This window comes from Danio rerio, chromosome 23, assembly GCF_049306965.1.
Source record: "Danio rerio strain Tuebingen ecotype United States chromosome 23, GRCz12tu, whole genome shotgun sequence".
NCBI classification, from domain to species: Eukaryota; Metazoa; Chordata; class Actinopteri; order Cypriniformes; family Danionidae; genus Danio; species Danio rerio.
Genome location: NC_133198.1, coordinates 17,422,528 through 17,443,187, shown reverse-complemented (window position 1 = coordinate 17,443,187; position 20,660 = coordinate 17,422,528). Strand labels below are relative to the sequence as shown.

At 36.5% G+C, this 20,660-nt stretch overlaps 2 protein-coding genes across 16 annotated transcripts in view; both read left to right on the top strand.

Moving 5' to 3' along the window:
* Positions 1 to 226: 226 nt before the first annotated feature.
* mrgbp (MRG/MORF4L binding protein) lies at positions 227 to 16,835 on the top strand. Of its 3 annotated transcripts, none has more exons than XM_005161991.5 (6): positions 227 to 384; positions 904 to 1,025; positions 4,765 to 4,846; positions 4,926 to 5,000; positions 5,217 to 5,253; positions 16,005 to 16,835. In XM_005161991.5, exons 1-6 carry the CDS (start codon positions 249 to 251, stop codon positions 16,084 to 16,086), a joined length of 534 nt encoding a protein of 177 aa, XP_005162048.1. In that variant the 5' UTR covers positions 227 to 248; the 3' UTR covers positions 16,087 to 16,835.
* The window catches only part of eef1a2 (eukaryotic translation elongation factor 1 alpha 2), a 49,613-nt gene continuing 45,028 nt past the window's right edge, over positions 16,076 to 20,660 (top strand). For 4 of the 13 annotated variants that reach the window (XM_073938269.1, XM_073938265.1, XM_073938264.1 and 1 more), the window contains exons 1-3: positions 16,202 to 16,472; positions 17,514 to 17,544; positions 17,758 to 17,972. The gene's annotated coding sequence lies outside the window, so the exon portion shown is untranslated. Of the gene's footprint in view, positions 16,473 to 17,513; positions 17,545 to 17,757; positions 17,973 to 20,660 lie in introns of all 13 variants that reach the window. The other 9 variants (XM_073938259.1, XM_073938260.1, XM_073938262.1 and 6 more) reach the window with 8 other exon arrangements.

Below are 20,660 nucleotides of genomic sequence, written 5' to 3'. Positions count from 1 at the left end.
TTTTAAACAAAAGACTGTAGGGAAGCTAAAATCATTATCATAATAATGATAGTTTTATTTATGTATTCAAATGTATTATATTTATTGTTGTCGTTTATTAATTTAGCAAATAGGTCAATACGAGACTGCACAAAGTGTGTGTGTGTGCGCGTGCGTGTGTTTGTGTGTTCGTTCTCGTTTGGTGATGCTGGTTCCTGTGATGAACTGGGTTAACGTTAGCACCAGTGTGTGTGCGAGACTGCAGAAACATGGGGGAAGCGGAGACTGTGCCATCAGACGAAAAACCCGCAGAAACTGGCGTCTGTACAGCCGAAGAATCGATTGTATGGAGTCAGGAAGTCGAAGTGTGTCTTTTTCACGCCATGCTCGGTCACAAACCCGTAGGTAAGATGAATTCATGCTTGAATGATGTGAATTAATAGGCCATTATCTCCATGTATGACTCCACACGTGAAACAATACAGCATCATAAACAGAAACATTTGCTCCGTTTGCTTTTTACTGATCTAAAAATAGTAATACTTTCAATTAAATGATACATATCATACTTTACAATACTGAATTACGTTATAATTAATGTAACTAAAGCGATTTTATTTATGCTTTAGTGAGCTTAATTGAGTACCAATTGCTAAATGACAAAGTAACTAACTTAACATAGCTTAACATAACATGTAACTTACATTACAGATTTGAGATTTATTGTGAACTTTTACATTTTTTACACTTTATTAATATATTATTAATGTGATTATGGCTGGGGTATAGCGGTTTGTTTGTGATGTTAGCAAACATTAGCACGTCTGCTAACTAGCCGGCTAGCATCACGGCTAGGCTAACTTTGCAAAAACACAAAGGGGTTTTCTGTGCTGTAAGGAGTGTGGATCTGTTTCTCATTTGTAGGGGTGAATCGTCATTTCCACATGATCTGTATTCGTGATAAGTTCAGTCAAAATATCGGCAGACAGGTGTCATCTAAAGTCATCTGGGATCACCTGAGTACTATGTATGACATGCAGGCTCTGGTAAGACCAATGCTTCCGTTTTATTTAGTGCAATTGATTCATTTCATGCAATGTACATTAAGATTTGGTCTCACTTTCCAATAGTCTTTTTTTTTTTTGATTGAGGTAAAGTTGGTTTCATATTTACACATACCCTTAAGAATACATTTTCAGTAAACTCTAAATAAAGAAATCATATTTGGAGCCAATGACTATCAAATATTATTATTAACATTGTTCACAGTCAAATAAATAGTGCTAATGTTATTTTTAAGTCAAATTTACATGTGATTTTAGACCGAATATTTAAAGTGTTGTGGTAAACATTATATGTGCGAATATAAAACCAGATTTACCTATTTTTTTGCTATCAAGTGCTATAAAACTATACTATCTGCATAATAATAGGTAATGCTTTACAGTAAGATCTCGTTATATTGATTAATATCTTAACATTAGTTTTCAGCAGTATGTTTAGCTACATTTGCTAGGTTTTTTAATATTAGTTATTACAAGAAATACAGTTGTCTATTGATAAAAAATCATAATCACAATTATTTTGGTCATAATTGTAATCACGATGATTCAAAACGATTACTGTTGAAGTCAAAATTATTAGCGCTCCATAGAATTTATTTTTTTATAAATATTTCCTAAATGATGTTTAACAAAGCAAGGAATTTTAACAACATTTCTTATAATTTTTTTTCGTCTGGAGAAAGGCTTATTTGTTTTATTTTGGTTAGAATAAAAGCAGGTTTAAATATTTTGAAACCTATTTTAAGCTCAATATCATTAGCCCCTTTAGAGAATATATATTTTTGATTGTCTGCAGAAGAAACTACTGTTATACAGTGACTTTACAATGACTCTAATTAAGCCTTTGAATGGCACTTTGAATTTGAATGTTTGTATTTTGAAAAATATCTTGTCAAATATTATGTGCTGTCATCATAGCAAAGATAAAATAAATCAGGTATTAGAAATGAGTTATTTAAACTATTATGTTTAGAAATGTGTTGAAAAAAATCTTCTTTCCATTAAAAAGAAATTGGGGAGGAAAAGGGTAATATTCAGGAGAACTAATAATTCTGACTTCAACTGTATATATAGTTATTTTCCTCCCTGCAAAGGAAAGAAAAATAAATACAATAGAATAAATATATGAAACAAACTGTGCTTTAAGCATCTTCACTGTAAGAAAAACACTTTAGCTACAAAGGTCCTTCAGTCTGATTTGATTAATACTGATCGAAACAGACGGCAGTAGAAATTGCACGCTGTCACTTAAATGGTTTCGCTTTCACATGTCTTTTGATCCTCATCTCATTTGTTTATTACACAAAGGAGGATTAATAGGAATAATCACTAAACACAGCGTTTTGCCACCTATTTGAACATAAAACACTTGCGTTAATGACTTTAGATGTGTGTGCACTCTGCTCGTCACAGTGTGCGAATGCTGACCGATTGCATGTGACTGTGTGTGCGCGCCGCAATCACACACAGGAGCATGTGGTTTAGTTCGCGCTTTTAAGAGCAACAAATGTTTACAACTGGAAAGGGGGCGGTAAATAATGGAATAATCGTTTATCTCGAATAATGGTTTTTCATGATCGCTAGAAGCCGAAATCGCATCAAGTCAATGGCACCTTTAGAAATATGTTCTCTGAGAAAAAGTTGATGTGTTCAATACTTATTTTGCCAACTGTATATAATTTGGAAAACACACAAGCATGTATTTTGATATATATATTATATATATATATATATATATATATATATATATATATATATATATATATATATATATATCAAATGAACTACCAACTTATCCAGCATGTTTTTTCAGCCGCAACCCATCTCTGGGAAACATCCACACACACTATTTCACAATGACACACTACAGACAATTTTAGCTTACTCAATTCACCTGTACCGCATGTATTAGGACTGTGGGGGAAACCGGAGCACCCAAAGGAAACCCACGTGAACGCAGGGAGAACATGCAAACTCCACACAGAAATGCCAACTGACCCAGCCGAGGCTCGAACCAGTGACCTTCTTGCTGTGAGACGACAGCACTACCTACTGCGCCACTGTGTCGCCGTCAGCTGAAAATATCACAAAATAAATATCTTTTTAGGGTTAACATGCACAAGTTTAACAGGAGTCTCAGATATCACACAATAGGCATGGGTTGGTATAAGTTTCTGACGGCATGATAACCTTGGATAAAAATTTCACGGTATTGTGATTACTGCTCTAAAATAATTTCTTTTTAAATGTCTGGGTAAAAAAATGACAACCTTTTTCCCCATTGAACACTATATTTTACTTTATTTGCAACATTTGTAATATTTTGTGTTTATTAGTTTCAAAAACAAAGATTTCTTTACAAACATAAAAAACACATTAAGATTAAAATCTTACATACACCTTAGGAATGGTATAACAGAACATTTTTGTGGTTCTAAAACCTTGATTTATTTATTTATTTTTTCTGAACCGTGGTAAACTTTGAAACTGGTTATCCTCCCATCCCTATCACACAATCCATGTCAATGGACCCTTCACTAAGCCCCGCCCTCCTTAGTTACTGTTGCTACGCCTGTCAAGCTTTCGTGCCTGGCACAGCTTTTTCAATGTGTGTGCGCCAGTGTCAAACATTGCCAGGGATTTAATGTCATTTTTGGCGAACAAGTGAGATATCCGAGAGAGCCAGACAAAAAAGGACTGCCGTATGCAATACAGGGTTATATTCACGGCATAATAGGCAACCAATTAGAGAATAATTCAATCAAAATTGAAGGTAGCTTAGCCTAGCCGCCTCAGGAGAGGTGAAATTTTAAAATAATCTAATAATAACAACTAAAAACCGTGATTTCTCTATTTTTTAGCCAAAAACCCTGATAGATTAATTGTTGTGCAATGAAATATAGCGTTACTAACTGGCGAGGAAACACGCACGACAGTGCTTTTACATAGTTCATTCATAGAAAGAACAACCAGAAAGGGGAAACTGATGGATTTGTTCCAAATGGTAGAATAATTGCTGGTAAAGTATATTGATTGCAAGTGCTCAGTTTGTGATAATATCTCTGTTTGTTTTGTTGATTTAGCTTGAAATAAGATGGAAATATGAAGTTCAGTAAACAGATTTTGCAGATTAGTATTTTCCGGATCAATAACTCGTGTCATTATGACCTATTCACTATTAGTATGATTAAGTTACTAACATTATAGCGAAGGCTTAAACGGAGCATTACTCAAAATATTGAGCAAAAAAAAAAAAAAGGAATAAGACAGCTGTGAAACATAACCTGCTTTGTATTTTAGTACAGTTTAGATCTGTGTAGGGTTAAAGGTGTGTGAGTTTTTGCCGTCCATCTATGACTGAATGTGTCAGGAGTATCAAAACAAAAGCGACTTAGCTCCGCTCCTTTAGCGTCCCTCACACAGCTTGATCTACGCTGGCATTTCTCCCCTTGGGTTTTAGGTTTTGAAAAGGGAAAAATTTCCACCATCCCGTCCAAACTTTTAAGGATACCGGGTATCAGATTTGCACAATCCATATATACTCGCTCGAAAGCTTGACAGAGCCCCTGCAAGTAGCTACAGTTGCTAAGCCACGATTGGTGGGTGGCGGTTGTTGGGTGTGGCTTAGCGAAGGGTCAATTGTCTACTTTTTTATTTGTTTGCTGCAATTATTTTATCCAACACTCAAATTTAATCAGCAAATTTAATTTTGTTGCCACAGCATGAATCAGAAATACTTCCATTTCCAAACTCTGAAAAGAGCTTTGTGCTTCCAGAAGAGATCATACAGGACGTCAAGGAAGGTGGGCTCCTCTTAGTTTTCAGTGTTTTAACTCCCAGCTGACATATTTGTTTTTAGTGATCATTCAAATCTTGTTGTAGGTAAAGTGGGATCTGAAGATGACGTGAAAGAGGAGTTCAAAGAAGAGAGCGACCCTCCTGCAACCCATGAAGAAGGTTCTCTCCTTCACTCTCTTTATTCTCTCATCTAGTCACCCTTTTCTTTTTGCTTGCCCCCTTTCTCTCTCTCTCTCTTTTTTTTTTTTTAAGTAAACCGTCTATTAAAATCTGCGTCATTGCATCACTACTACTACTTTTTTTTTCTGGATCGTTCTCTCGTTGGCGTGAAGCTCAGTGAAGCTCACACTGGTCATTTCTGTCTCATTTTCAAAGGTCTGGGTCCCAGTATGGCTGGCCAGGATTTTGCGAGGTATGGACAGAAGAAAACGTTTTGCTCTGTTCCAAAACTCCAGCTTGAGCTCAGTACAGGCCAGCTCATTACCAGAGGCCTCTGTAGACAGCCTTCAGAGACCTCTGACCATGTGCGTCTTTCTCTCCGTCTTTCTCTCGCTGTCCTCCTTTCTCTTTCTCTTTTGTCTTTTTTTTATGTGCACCCTAGTCTGTTATTCTCTGTATGTGTGGTGGGAAGCATGTTGGCATGTTTTGACGGGTTTGTTAAGCAACAGCTTTATATGATAATGGTGTTTCAAAATGGTTCAACAGTTTTTCAAAAATGTAGCAAGGTTGAGGGAAATAGCACACATGGCTTTGACCTTTAGTTTGAAACTTTAGAGTAGAACGTGATTATTCATTTTGTTGACATAATTTTAGGCATCAAATTAGTGGTGCTCATTTCAGTTAATTTTGCTAACCGACAACCACCGCACATTAATAGGATATTAACGGTTAACTGGTCAGATAAATATTACATTGTTATTAAATAGAAAAAAAATTACATGTCTATTTTGTGTCTGACACATTAAATATTGCATTTTAAAATACTAATTTATTTTAACATGGTAGCATATTAATAACAAAACATAACAACAGAGCATCTTCACGCACCTGCAGTGTTTCCAACACCATAGAAAAACAAAATAAACTGAATAAAATGTATAAAATAAATAGGCATGCCCTAAATAATTTTTTACTTAATTTATTAATTTAGATTACAAAATGAAAACATTGACTGAATCCTTTTTAAAAACAGGCATAGGCTTTTTTTTCCAATCATATGTTTTTGTCTTCCAACAAATAAAAATAGCAGTCTTTCTCAAATTGCTCGCTCCACAAAAAATACGCATTTATATAATGCCCCGCCATTTTTATATCACAAAACCTTTTTACATTTTAAATAGAATTCATTATTTTAAAGATTATGTATTTTATATAGTCTATATTTTCCCTTTTCACTCGCGGTTCAAGTGCGTGCGCTGCATGATGAAAAGACAATGTCAACGCGCACATATGTTGACTTTTTGTAAACCGTTTTGTTGTTTAAATATGATATTGCATTGATTTGCATACATGCTTTATAAGCTGTAAAATGAAAGCTAAAGCCAATTTGTTTTGTTATGATGCAAATCCAGGAGGCTATCAGCATCAGCGCTGGATTGACATCAATTCGTCGGTATCAAACAGCAATATTCTTCTTCCATTTAGCTTCTTTGGCAAATATGTCTGTAGGCACGTGTCGTCATACGTTATTGTCCCGCGAGTAACAAATAATGTGTTGCAGTTGCACATTAAAGGGCCATGAAGCCCCCTCGTTTCAGCAGGGTGTTTTCACACCTCTACTTTGGAAAAAGTCAGAAAAGTGGCCGTGTCCAGCTTTGTTTAGGGGGGAGTGTCGGAGGAGTGTCTGTTTGGGTGGGGTGACTTTCAGAGTCAAAACACACACACACACACCCACCCACACACACAGGGGACAAAGTGACTGTGTTTGCATGGACATCTGTAGTCAAATTATTTGCCAAATTAATAAATGGTGGACTTTAACTGCAGTTTGGCTCTTTCATTCAGGGAATTCATTCATGTCCCTTGCGACAAACAAAATATTTGATTCAAGGAACTGCTCTAAGCATGTATTTTTCATGCAATGTTTGATACCGCACGGCGAATGAGAGAAAAAAAACCTCCGCATTTCCCGGAAACTTAAATGCACTCGGCAGGTAGCGTCAGAAAGCCGCGTGTGTTATTCCGGTCACTAAATGCAGTGAAAATCCTACACGAGGTTAAAGTTTGGTTGTAGTGCTAACATGTTTACACTCTGTGCAATACTTAACTTGGTTCGATACGAACAAACTGAATAAACAAAGAGCACTGGTCGCTCACTTACCAAATCTGTAAAGACAGGACAATCACCAGCAACTAGAGCCGCGTCTTTATTAAGAGGAGACTAAAGCGAATCCGGATCCCAGCGTTTGCAGATGAGAACAACTCTCAGGTAAACAATAATCCTCCTTAGACATGCAAGTTATTGTTGTCGAGCGTCGTGTACACTGTTAATCCACACGTGACTCCAGCTGAGCTCTCACAGAGAGAAAATGAAAACAAAACTTAACGGCAGCAAACTATAAAAGCAACACTTCACGCTTGTTTTGCCAACACAACGTGGCGTCTCTTTCGTCTAAACACTATGACAGTAATGAATATTAATGAAGTTGCACAATAGAGCTCGCTGATTGGTTTGATCCAAGCCTTACTCATGCATTAATGCAGCACACTGTAAGACGTAATAAGACACACTCTGGCACAGATGTCCAATCTGCACGCTGGAATACAACGCTATTATGTCATGACCGTGACGCAGCTTCAAAAATTAGTTTCAAACCGGAAGTACGAATTTGCTTGAAATAACGCAAAAACAACCAATTTACACTTTTTAGTGAAATATAGGTGTCCTTATAGTGTTTTTAGCAGTGTAGGACACATATACAATATCAAAAAATGTGTTTTGGTGTTTCGTGACCCTTTAAGGGGCCGATCACAGCAAACGTGATTTTCCGTTTCAAAAATGTGAGGCGCACCTCACTGCCTTTTATATTGACAAGGAAAAAAGAAGCGCGGTGCTCTTTTTTTTTTTTTATCTCGCTATGAAACGACTGAATCAGCTGGGTATTGATTGTGCAAGTGTTGCTGTTTATGCTGTTACAATTGTAATATATCAAACAACCCAGAAGGTCTCAATTAGTTTGTTCAGATGTGTTTAATTTGGGTTGGAACTAAACTGTGCAGAGTTGCGGCCCTCTAGGAACTAAGCTTTACACCTGTGCTTTAAACTGTTTTTTTCTTCTTTTAAACACAAAACAAGATATTCTGAAAAGTGCAGGAAAAAAAAACAGCCATTGACATCCAAAGTTGCTGCAAACAAATTTTTCCCCAACATTCTTGAGTATATTTTCCTTTGGGTGAACACTGTCTTTAATGTTTGCGTGGACCTGCATTTTCCTGAAAAGTAGGACTGATTGTGTTGCATTGCATCAATATTACATTACCAAAGATTTAAGACACCCTGGAGTACTTTTTAAAAAATTGAACAAATTTCATCTCCTGGTTTAAAATAATTTTAGAGGCAGAATTAAAATCGGTGACGTATCGCGAATCTGCTAGTGAAGTGATGACGCTTCGGTTTCTCATTATTATTTATTGCAGAGTTTTCTTATCCTATGTGAAGACTCTGCTTCTAAATTATTCATGAGAGCATGTGCTCGAAGGCAAGGCAGACGTGCCAATCTGTGAGACCCAATGAATGACTGGGTCCGCATCTGCGCATGGCACAGGTTGTATGTGTTTGTTTCCATTATCCATGGGGTTTATTGCATATTTTTCCCTGCGGTGCTGTCACGACAGATACAGCCACGCTGTTGGTTTGAAGCAAGCAATATTGTTGGGAGAGCTGTACGAGAAATGGAGAATGGCGGACTTTGTCTTTTATCAGTTGAGTTTGTCACTATTCAGACACCGCCTATATTCGTACAAGTGCCCCTCTTTTCCCCTGCTCTGGTGGCCACTCCCACTCCTCCCTCTGCTTGCAGTGATCCATGCCGATCATAAAGCATTTTTTGAAAAAATTCTGAGGTAGACTTGAAGTGATGTTTGTATTGAAGAGTTTTTTTTTTTTATTTCTGCCTTTTATTGGTTTAGTTAATTTGTTTTGGACAAAGGGCTATAAATAAATCTTATTTTCTGTGGTTTTGGTTTCTTTTCACACCACACTGTTCTGGTCCTAACCAGTTGAAACAAACCAAAATGCAGTCATGTGACAGTTGTACTTGTTGGCTAGATTAGTCATCGAGCGCTTTTTCTAAACTGCTTTTCGATTGGTTAGAATTAACGCACAAATAATCCCAAAAGTACAGTATGTAATTTGTGTGCATCACTTCATACAAACTATAAATTTTGTGAATGAAGCATGGATGCAGCTTGAAAAGAGTGTTTTAATGCACTGCAAATGGCGAAACTGCATCACAAGTTACTTTAGAAGTTTGTCTGCAAGGTACCAGCTGTTCTTAAAACAAATACTTACCCTCATCTTTTAACGTATAGCACAGCTAAACACAATAGCTGGTGTAGCACAAAAATGCAATGAGTAATTTGAGTTCAGATCGTGTTCTCACCACAAATAAACCACTTTAGTGTTTGGTCCACATTAGGTCCACTGCACAAAGTAACGGCACCAAACAGCAAAACAAGCTCTAGTGCGATTCAACCGATCTAACTGAGGCAGGTGTGAAAGCGCCCTTTTCATTTTTAATCAGATTTAATGTAAAATATGCTATATAAATTAGTGTTTACAAGCTTTAAAGTCATATTCAATTTAATTGTAGAAAAGAAAAGGTAAAGAAAAAACAATAAGTTAAACAAATTGTAGTTGAATTTTACTGTAAACCCTATTTATAAATGTCAAGCCTACAATTATTTATGACTAAAACTGAAATGAAAATTGTATGAGACAATTGACCCTTCACTAAGCCACACCCAAAACCGCCACCCACTAATATTTAATGGGTGTCGACGACTCATAAAATGCGATTCATGTGATTCTCTCAGATCGCATCTTTGATAGTTCACCGATTTGCCTGTGATTTCAGGCATTCATCTGCAATTTCTCAAAACCTGTCAGCGAGTCAAAATCAGGGCTAAAATCATGCAGTCTGAATTCAGCATGAAGGAAACTATCTAAATAATTTGTAGACCAGGGGTGCTCAACCCTCTGCAGAGTTTAGCCCCAAACTTTATCAAACACAACTAAACCAACTTTGAAGTGTCTAAAGCTGCACTTGATAATTAAATACACCTGTGTTTGATCAAGGTTGCTGCTGATTTATGCAGGAAGGTTATTACCCTTTGATGCACAAGCTATAAAATAAATATAAAAAATAAACTTAGACGGGTCACTTTAGACCCATGTAGTGCATAAAAGGGTTAAAGGGGAAATGAGGCACTCAGTCAAGTTTACATTATTTTGTACATTTGGTTTTCAGTTGAATGAAAATAGATTAAACAAACTCGATTAATGTAACTATTTAGAAAAAAAAACCTGCATGTTTTTCGGAAGCATTTAGACCTAGGGTAAATTATGATGACGGTTTTTATGCTTTCACTAGAATAAATCTGATTCTGCAACCTTTTTTGTTTTTAAATTGAAAACTGGGGATTTTAAGTGGTAGATCTATTTTATTTGTATCCGAGCCAGCATTCTTGAAATGAACCAGAAGATCAACTAGTTTGTTGTGTAATTAATGTTAGCTCCACATCTAACTATCAGGCACCTGTTGAGTTAATGCGTTCGAGTAATACATATACAAATAAAATGGACCGGGTGATTTATTTATGTTTTTTTATTTTTTATTTATTTATTTTATTTTAATTTTTAAATGAATGACTGTGAATGAAAGTAAAACCGGTGAATCGTCTGACAACAAAGTGCCCTTCTGAATCAAATCAGCAGGATGCCCTTCTGGAACTTACACTAACTTTGGAGACACTACTGACTATGCTTACATGGACACCTGTAATCTAGTTATTTGCCTTAATAGACAATAATATAATTAAGGTGTTTATGTGAAGTGCTTTCATGTAAGAGTTTCCTGTAATTTTGGGTAAGTTGGGTACCGAAACCCGGTGTTATTATGGCACCGGTACCTTTGGAACTGGTATGCACCGGATCAAATCAGCATATCAATTTCAGTGCCTAATTTCAGTGCTGCAAGAAGAACGTAAAGCAGGTCGCGCTCCAGAAGCGCCGCTCGGCGACAGCGCCATAAATTCGCAAGTCAGCGGCTGTCCGCGATGCCCAGGCACAACTCATGACTGTTCATATTTCTGCCATGCCACAGAGTGCCATCTGAATAGTTTCATTTTAAATAATATGCGAATGCACGTCTGGTGTGGTCTGGTGTGGTCATGTGCATGCCGTGCCGCGGCTCTGAACGGCCCATCCGCTGACGCCCTTAAGAAGCACAAAAGAGTGCGTTAAAGGCACACGTAAGTAAGCGATGTGTCACACTATCTCTAAATGTTTAATTCTAAACAGCTTTTAGGGATACGATTATCTGCAATGTCAAGCGTTTGTTATTGTAGCTTATAAAAGGCAAAGCGTGCAGTACGGCGCATGCTGCGAGCGACTCACTTCATTAACACGCATGATCGCATTTATCTAATTTGCTTAAACTAAGCATTCTACAGTATGGTTATATTTTAAAAGCAAGGATTCTGACACACCAACATGCAGTAGATGTTTTACAAAAGTTGCGTGTAAGAGAGAAACATGTCAAACTCATGAAATGTAAGGGCTCATGGAATCAACTTAAAGGACTGTCTTTGACAGCTTGTGACATCATCTGACACATTATTTGAGTTTGTTTACATGGACACCAATACTCTGATTTTAATATGATTAAGACAATACTCTGATCATGAGTCTACTACATAAACCGTGATGTTTGATTATCTTAAAGGGGCCACCGACACAAACTGCAGAGTAAACATTATGCAGGTGACACAGTGATGTTAGTGATCTATGTGCTGTAACGTAATTGGGAATCATGAATGTAACATTCAAAAAGCAACTCATGTAAACACCTGAATCATATTATTGTCTTATTCAGATTAAGGCAAATCATTAGATCAACAATGTCCATGTAAAAGTCACAAGCCCCAAACCCAGAAAAAAAGGTGATTTTGATGACAGCCTTTTTACAGGTTAGTAGTAAGCTAATGTAATGTTAATAGCATAATGCAAATCTTGCATTTATGCTAACAAAACAAATGATAAAAACAAATATATTAATGCAATTCAAATGTATAAAATATGAATTGATGTTTTAATTTTAATTTAGCACCGGTATCGAAAAAACCCAAACGATACCCAACCATAATATTGGGTGACTTTAACTGTTGTTCGACAGTTCACTTTTGCTCATGAACATTTCATTCATGCCCCCTTTACAAACCAGGGTATTACACGCATATGAGTAAGGACCGGTGAAAGAGGGTTATGGAATTTAATAACTAAAGTCAAATGAAAAGAAAAAACCTCCGCATTTTGCGATGTGTGTGCATTGGCTATTACTGACAGTCGCTTGTGCAGAACTTATCAGAAAAGTCCTAAATGACGGTAATAGTTTGATTGCGGTGTCTACTTTAAAAATGTCACTAATATATGCACATTCCAAGTCTTAATTCCATTTCTGTTTAGTTCAGTATGAGTTTAGTGAGATTAAGGTTAGCAAAAATCGCTGTTTATGTGGTGACTCTTTAGTCAAAGTATTGTCTTAATTTTAGCAATTCCTATTAAAGTGTTGGTGTCCATGTAAACGTACTCAATGTTCAATTCAACCACACCATCGGGGCTCTGCGAACTTGATTTGCGAAGCAGCATTATACATCAAAAGCAAGTATGCTATGGCTCACACTTATTGACAGTGGAAGATGATTTACGGTTAATCCTGTCAAGAATCCAACCGCGTTTTCCTCACAGAAACAGGCTCAGCCATCACACTAAATAAGTTAAGCACTTTAAACGCAGCAAGTAATATGTTAATGATGTTTTCACATGTACCGCATGTTTGCGCATTTTGGCTTGGTGAAGTGGGAGCATGTGTGAAACTGGACAAAGTTGGGGGGATACATAGTAGTACCGGACTGAACACAGACACTGGACAGCCTGATTGAACCCAATGCATGAAGTTGTGGACGTGCATTGCAGAGATGGTGCAAATACAAGCATTTAAGTTGTCTTAAGTTGTGTATTTTTCTTTTTTAATACCTTTGGTTTGATGTGACTTGGTCCACTCTCTCACGCTGCTCCAGCGCTGCCTGACGAGGGGTTTTTATTCAGACTACTGCAACATTTGAAACGCAACACTTCACACTTTACTAAATCACATCTGTGTGGATTATGTCAAGACATTACTTTTTCAAGTTGATCAACTCGATCTCTCAAAATGTATGAAGGACAAAAAACCTGCCGTGTAAAAAACCGAGCCAATCTTAGTTTGGTTTGAATACGAAAAGGGGTGAGGGGCTGTAGTAGTGAAAAGTCAAAGTACCCACTCCCATTAAGTCAGCACCGGACCTTGTTGAATCCATGTTTGAAACCCAGTCAGGCAGCATAATACGGAGTGTGAACCAAAGCGCATCAAACACTCTATAATTAAAAAGGGAAAAAAGAAGAATAGAATGAACATATTTTTATATTAGACACACATCTGATGCTTGTATTTGCACCAGCTCTACGTCCACAATTTCACGCATTGGGTTAAATTAGGCTTTACAGTCTCGGTGTTCAGTGCTTTACTTCGGCTGTATCTGTTCAGCTGAGGGAACAGAACCAACCCCGTGAAGTCAGACATGGCGATATTCCAAGATGGTGGCACCCTAGGTTTAAATGCTATAGTAAAACATGCAGTTTTCAGCTAAATGGTTACATTAATCGAATTTGTTTATTATATTTCAATTAAAGTGTACATAATAATGTACACTTGACTGAGTGCTTCATCTCCCCTTTAAAAAAAAAAGTAATTAATGCTTATGTTTTCCACTTTTTTTTCTTCTCTGTTTACCATAGAGTTAATCTGCCTGTATCTGCTTGTGATGTAGAACTTAACATTGTGGTCAGATGTTTTAAAATAAACATTTAAAAGAGATGGTTAAGCCCAAAAATAATTAAAAAAATATTCACCCTCAAGTGGTTACAAACATTTAGTAGTGTTTTGTTTTTTGTTTTGAACATCAAAGAAAATATGTTAAAATGTTGGAAAGCATTGAACATTGACTTTCGTAGCATTTACAGGGTGTCTGCGGGGTTGTAAAAGGTATTAAATAAAATTAGCCAAAGTTAAGGCCATTTTAAAGTAAAGCATAGTTTTTTTAGATACATTTTCAATTTGTGTCAAGTGAAGGCCTTTATTCTAAATTTTGCATGGATTTATTTATAAGTTGAGAGTAGGACCTGAGCGCGGTCACGTGAGGTGGAGTTTGCGCACGCACTGAAACAAACCGCAGGGTAACCGGCTGGCTTGCTGCCAACCATATAGGCGAGCTCGCCTCTGATTCATTAATTAAGTTAAAACATTGAGAAATGCAAGTTTTCGGACCTCAGGTTGGAGGACGCAAGATTTAAAGACTGGCCTAGGCCTCTAGTTGGCAACCGCCGCGAGGCTTATAGCCACGCCTGCAAGAACACGATTAAATTGGTGCTATATCAGCTGTCAATCACTGCTTTCCGCTGCCAGATGACAGGGAGCTTATGTGGAGAATGTGGGAAATGCAAACGGGGGAAGTGTGAAAAGTACCGATGACAGCGATTATGTTGTGAATGTTAATCCGCCAGCCGAGATCAATCGAGTGTTTTCAAAGAAATTGCCTGAATCTTGATGCGTTATTCACTGCTTGTTTAGCGCAAATGTCTGCTAAAAATGTATAATCTAACAAGACACATCATCGCCAAAGAAGCTCGCTTTTACTGAGTTTAAACTGATGTGGCTCATAACAAAGAGCGGTGTTGCGGCGAGAATCCTCGTAAACCCGGTTTCCTGACTCGCCTGCTGTTTTTCCACAAACACAGAAAACTGTAAATGAGCGCATAACGAGACAGCATTTATAATGACACAAACCCAAACAAAACTTTTAAAGAGTGATAAAAGTGAGACTTCCTTTTGTCCATTCTTTCTTGAGATGTATATTATTTTTCTATTTAATATCTGATGACTGCTTTCAGCCTTGAATTGAATGATTTTTTTAATATTTAGTTTGTTTTGTAGCAGAAATATTATATATTATATTGACATGCATATAAAAACAGCAGCACAAAATAAATATTTCTTACTGCAATGCATCATTTTTGTTTGATGCAAACCATAAATTTATTTCTCATAATGTAATAGTCAGACTTTTTATAGCAGATAATTTACATTCAAGCACATTCAAGGCAGCATAATAAGAGAAATGCAATTGATTGTTAGTATTATTGTAATTATCTTCATCATTAATATTTTATAATTATTAGACCTTTGTTTTGGAGTTATTGCATAAATATTAAGTCATCACAGAATTAGTTAGATAGTTGTTTCTGGCTTTTGTCAGTCCTTATTGATGTTGTTTTCAAGTGCAATAAACCCAATAATATACAATTTGCAGTGGTGCTCCTTTTTGGTGGGTGCTACTACATTTTTGTACATTTGCTGCTCAGTGAAGAAACAACCGTAACCCTACCGAACTGTTCTTAGAAGAGCTGCTATTGACGTATAAGACAGTGATTATAAATTATGGATAAAGGCCCACTGACACATTTAGGTAAAGCAGAGGGAGCAATCAAGGTATGTTATCTGCAAAATTCAATTTAGAAAATATATTACATTTACGCCACTACAGTTGCAAGTTGTGCTGGTAGTAATTTTTTTTTGAAGGTATTAAAAAAGGTTGCAAAAGGTATTAAATTCAACTCAAGAAGTTCTGTATATACCCTAATTTAGTTTTCCTACTATGAATGTCAGTGGAATTGGTTTTTTAACATTCTTCAAAATATATTTTTTGGTGTTCAACAGAAACATGTTTGGAAATAGTGTTAAGTAAATGATGGAATTGTCACTTTGAGAATTTTTTTATGCATGTTTTTAAAATCATGTTATTAATTGCTTGTGTTCTTTGTTTTCTTTCTCCTTCTCCCTTTGTCAGGCAGCAATTCCTCCGTGAAGACGTCGGAGAGATCGAGCAGCGGCCGAGAGAAAGAGCGGGCCGAGAAGGGGGCCTCAGGTGAGTCGGGCAGCGGGATGAAGGAATCGACTGGGGAAAAAAGGAAGAGGAGCCGAGCCGTGGAGAAGGTGATGAACTCCAGCAACCCCTCCAGTCCCGGAGGAGCCAAACGCCGCAGGACGTAACCTTAGCCGGCTGCACAAGGACACAGGACATCAGACAGGGAAGAAAAAAAAGACTGACAGAGAAAGGTGTAGCTGATATTGGGCACACTAGAGCCGGCACGAAGGTGAAATGTGTGTGTGCGCGTGTTTTCTGCAGTCTGAGGTTCACAAAGAGACGGTCTTGTGCTTGGAGCATTCTGAGCTGTTCACAGACAGAGACTGCAGAAATATAGTGGAAGGAAAGTCTTTGCTGGTTGTGTAGGATCAGACTACACTTCTGGGAAAAGTAAGTAATATGCTTTCCTACACTGAGTTTGAGACAACACTGCAACCTTTTTTTGTTTTTAAGTGAAAACTGGGGATTTTAAGTGGTAGCTCGATTTTATTTGTATCCGAGCCAGCATTCTTGAAAAGGACCAGAAGATCAACTAGTTTGTTGTGTGATTTTATTAGGACTTACACTGCAAATAAGCTGAGCTTGTTGTTTGTTATTAACTGTAACTATTAGACGGTCATTAAGCAAACGTTTAGGAAACGATGAAGATTTTTTTTTCACTGTTTCTGGGTTAATGATTGTTTGAATGATTGGACCAGTTGTGTACTGAATACATCAGGAGTTAAACCCTGATTAAACAATCTTTGAGAACAATGCTGGACTGATTTGATTTTATTATGTATATATATGTATGTGGTTTCTGCTACATTCATTCTTCTATGGCGTAAAATTTATTCCGGCCACGGCTACAATACACAGGGATGTGATTCTTCCGTTTATGGATTTCCGTATTTTCGTCTGATTTGTGACTTGCACAAATCCGCAGTTTTTTTTTTTGTTTTTATTTGAGGAGGGGGGCTATCGCGAGGTCTATCGTCATCAAATCAGATGACCTGATGGTTTGCCCCTTTAGTGTTCCTCAATGTGCACAAGGAGCAGCAGCAACTGTTTAATTCCAGACATCTCTCATAGATGTAATTGTAGACCTACCTAGGCTGTTGTGTATAATGATATTGTGTAGTTCTATAATGTGTGCGTGTGAGGAAGCCGCTGCTCATGAAATTGCTTTAAATGCGTGCGGGGCTGTGCACACTTCTTTTGCTCTCTCAATGGCATGTCTTGACCACGTGCGGTCTATGTACATTATAAATAAAGCCAGGACGCATATTTGTTGTTATCCTCTGCAAATCATTGGTTTGTTTGTCACTTATTAAGTGCTACAGCCAGGCACCTCAAATTTAATACCTGAAAGTTTAGATGATAGGCTATTTCAAATTTATAAAAATATATTTTATATATAATTAATTAAAACTATTACATTTTTTTTAATAGGAAATATGCTGAAGAAAAGAGAAAGTAAAAGGTAAAGTATATTAGGCTACTCAATTCAACTGGATTTGAATTGTGTTGTACTCGGTCAACTTTACATTATTTTGTACATTGGTTTCCACTTTAATTGAAATATACATTACAAACTTGATTAATGTAACCATTTATAAGAAAACTGCATGTTTAACTATAAGTTATAGACATAGGGCACTGCCATCTTGAAATATTGCTGTGTCTTATGTCACAGGGCTGGTTCAGTTACTTCAGCTGTACAGACACTGTGGAAGTAAAGGACTGAATACGGAGACCCAATAGCCCCTTTCACACAGTGATACCGGTAAATATCCGGAAAATTTCCGGAACGACTTTACCGGTATATTCAAAAAAGCGCTGTTCACACAGGCGAGGACGTTACGGAATTTTTCCGGAAAAGAGCATTCACACATCCATCGCAAAATGACGGTAAATTCTGACATCATTAACCAGAAATGTCCTTTAAACGGCTGCGCTTGTGTTTGTAAACATTTGACTACATTACAAACTCTTTGGATGGATCAGTATTGAGTACAACTCCTATGAAAACATATAGAGGAACACTTTCGCATGTAGAGATGTTCATGATATGTGTGTGTGCTGGCGCTATGGGGGCACACGCAAAGCTTGAAGGTAAACAAACAACGGCTTATCATAAGCATCTCATCGATGATTATTTACACAGTTGGCATTAAGAAGAACATATAAACGTGATCTGACTAACTTCTAGCAGCTAAATGTGTCTGGTAAAATATTCAAAGGCTTTTATTCTCATAAACCGCGCGGACGTAAATGCGTCTGACTGTTGTGATTGGCTAAAGCAGACGTCTCACGTCAGCACGTTCTAGACATGCACGCGCTTATTACGGCAATATTCCTTCTGCATTCACACAGCGCAGCATTCCGGCAAATTGCCGGTAATGTTACAACTTCTCTTTCCGGAAAATAGCCAGAACGAATTTACCGGTATTTTCAAAAAGGACCTGTTCACACATACAACCTTCTGGGTCTGTATGTGTGAAAGGGGCTATTGTTTATATGCATTGGGTTCAAACAGGCTGTCCAGTGTCTGTTCAGTCTGTTAATACAATGTGTGTATGTGTATCTATATCTATCTATCTATCTATCTATATATATATATATATATATATATATATATATATATATATATATATATATATATATATATATATATATATATATATACATAAATATATATACATAAATATATATACATAAATATAAATTAGTGCTGTCAAAATTAGTGCGTTAACGCATGCAATTAATTTGAAATAATTAATACGTTAAAAAAGATTTACGCAGTTGCAGGGTTTTTCTTTTTTTTACTTCCTGTTGTGGTGGACGTGTTCAACATGCAAGAAATATGGATAAGACCAAGGAAGCACTTTTTGAAGGCAAGTTTCAGTATAAAACAATTAGTCGCATCACTAGGCTCTCCAGTTTCATGCAATTTCAGGTGTTTCATTTTTAACTTTCGACTTCTGTTTTAATGTAATTTGATACCGCATGGCGAACGGAAAGAAAAACCTCTGCATTTCGTGACTCAGTGGTCCTTTAAGATAATTAAATTGCTGCTTACACGATAGACTTTTAATAAGAGTACTATCTTAATCATATTAAAATTGGAGTATTGGTGTCTCATGTAAATGTACTCAGAAAGTCTCTAGTGAAGTCGTGAGCTGTCAAAGACAGCGCATTGCTCTGCCTTTCAGCATAAGTCAAGTTTAGTGTGTTTCCTCATTAAACGCAACGAAAGCATATGCTTCGTGTTGTTGTGTCAGAATCCTTGTGAAATACAGCCATACTTTAGAACGCTTAGTTTAAGCAAATTTGATGAACGCGATCATGCGTGTTGAATCTTAAGGGAGTCGCTCCAATGTGTTGTGTGTGTGTGTCTGTCTCAGGCCTGTTGAGAGGTATCAGGGGTTGAGTGAATGACATATCTGAGTAGGGGCATGTGCCTGCTGGACGTACCTGAAGAGCGGTGGGGGTGAGTTGCGTACCTGAAGAGCTAGGAGGGATGCGGTGGAGAGGGGTGTGCAACGTATTCATGGACCGGGCGGGAGATGTGCGATTTCTGGGAGATTATCATTCATTTGCGGGCATCCGGGAGTCTCTGTGCATTTGCGGCATACTCCTAGTCTTAGCAACTGGATAAATGTAAAGGAGGACTAAGCAAAATTGTTTCTACTTTATAATTAATGTTCTCAACTCACAGCAATACAAATACAATGAGTGGAACTGTTTGTATTCGATAGTTTTAGTAATATTATTATTAATTTTCCTATTTCCATGTCTGCAACGACAGTATTTTGGCTTTTTTTATTTTATTTATTTTTATTTTTTGCAGTGCACTTAGAATCCAACTTGGAAATCAATTTTTTTTCTTTATTGGCATTGATTGTTTTAAAATTCAAATAGCATTAATATGCCTATGTTTCAATTTCTGTAATAAATATGGCTATCAAGTCAGGATCTTGATGGTTTATTGTGCATGTTGTTTACATGACGAAATCTGTGTTACAAGTTAAACAAATTTTAATAAACAATTATATTTTGAATTTACATAGTTTTTGTCTTGCATTGACATTAATTTTACATTTAAATAGCCAAAATTACAAGTTTTAGTATTTTAAATGCGATTAATCGCGATTTAATTTTCAAAAAAAAAAAAAATTTAATCGATTGACAGCACTATATATACACACACACATAAATATATACACAGATATACACGTGTGTGTGCGTGTGTGTGTGTGTATGTGTATATATATATATATATATATATATATATATATATATATATATATATATATATATATATATATATATTAATGCTGTCAATCGATAAAAAAAATTAAATAATTAATCGCACCTTTTTTTTAAAAATTAATCGCATTTAAAATACTGAAACTTGTAATTTTGGCTATTTAAATGTAAAATTAATGTAAACGCAAGACAAAAACTATTTAAATTCAACATTTTATCGTTTATTAAAAGATCCTGGCTTGACAGACAGGTTTATTACAGAAATTAAAATAGGCATGTTAGTGCCCTTTGAATTTCAAAACAATCAATACCAATTATTTCCAAGTT